Source organism: Mastomys coucha, chromosome X (assembly GCF_008632895.1).
Source record: "Mastomys coucha isolate ucsf_1 chromosome X, UCSF_Mcou_1, whole genome shotgun sequence".
Lineage (NCBI taxonomy): Eukaryota > Metazoa > Chordata > Mammalia > Rodentia > Muridae > Mastomys > Mastomys coucha.
The window spans coordinates 41,268,499-41,269,527 of NC_045030.1; the positions used below are offsets into that span (position 1 = coordinate 41,268,499).

At 40.0% G+C, this 1,029-nt stretch overlaps 1 protein-coding gene across 1 annotated transcript in view; it reads left to right on the forward strand.

Moving 5' to 3' along the window:
• Positions 1-469, forward strand: part of Zcchc12 (zinc finger CCHC-type containing 12) — a 2,780-nt gene extending 2,311 nt beyond the window's left edge. The window contains exon 3 of the mRNA XM_031349269.1: positions 1-469. This exon is cut by the window's left edge and continues 1,248 nt beyond it. Within this exon, the coding sequence (XP_031205129.1) occupies positions 1-44 (44 nt within the window). The 3' untranslated portion in view covers positions 45-469.
• The last annotated feature ends 560 nt before the right edge of the window (positions 470-1,029 follow it).

The following is a 1,029-nucleotide window of genomic DNA, read 5'->3' on the forward strand; positions in this document are numbered from 1 at the left end:
TTCATGGTGGAAAAGTTGGGGGGACAAACTCTTTAATTGCATGAACAAATCCACAAAGTGGCTTTCTTTGGGGGTGGAGAAAGGGTCGTGAATACCAGTACAGTAAAGAGAAGTGGCCTGACCTATGATCTTGTTCCCTTTCCCCATTGCTTAACAGTCTATTTTCTGTGTGAACCTCTCTCCTTGGTGGCTTTATTCTCTTTGTGAAAGTGGTATTGTTCATTGTTCAATCTTCAAGTAAGAAAATTATTAAAAAGTACAAATTACCCAGAACTCTCTACCTTGTGCAACAATTGTGAACCCTTTCGTGCCTATCCTAAATATTTCTCTGTAATTATGTTCCTAGATTAGATATATAGAGACAAAAGTGATGAAATAGAAGTGTTGTTCTATATGCTGTATTTTTTCACCAAAATGTAAGTTGTGGCCTTCTTTGTCAATAAATATATGCATATATGTCAGCATCTACTTTAATGTCTCTGTGGTATTATTTTAGGAAGCAAAGGAAGAAGAAGAATATAGTGAGGAGGTATAAAAGGGTGGAATTACCTTCTGAAGGGTTTTGTTTTAAATAAACTTTTGATTAGCAGATAAGGAAAAAGCCAAGCCTGGTGGCCTAGGTTTTTATTCCCACCCACCTAGGAGACAGGCAGGAGGATCTTGAGTTCAAGGTCTGTTTGAGCAGCCAGGTGAGCTCAAAGCCAGACTGGGCAAGTTATTTAGATATTCCTTAACATTAAAATAAAGTATTGGGGCTATAGCTCAATGACAGAACACTTGTTTAGTATGCACAAAGCTCTGAGCTCATCCCCCTACACATACATGCACACATACACAAAAAGAAAAAGAAATAAAGAGCACTTGTTTAGCATGAATAAAGCTCTAGGCTCAATCCCCAGCGCGCGCACATGCACACACACACGCGCACACACACACACACAAGCACACACAGCATACTTCCACAAACAGCCACTCATGCACAGTAGCTTCACACACACACACACACACATGCACAGGCCCACAGAGTAC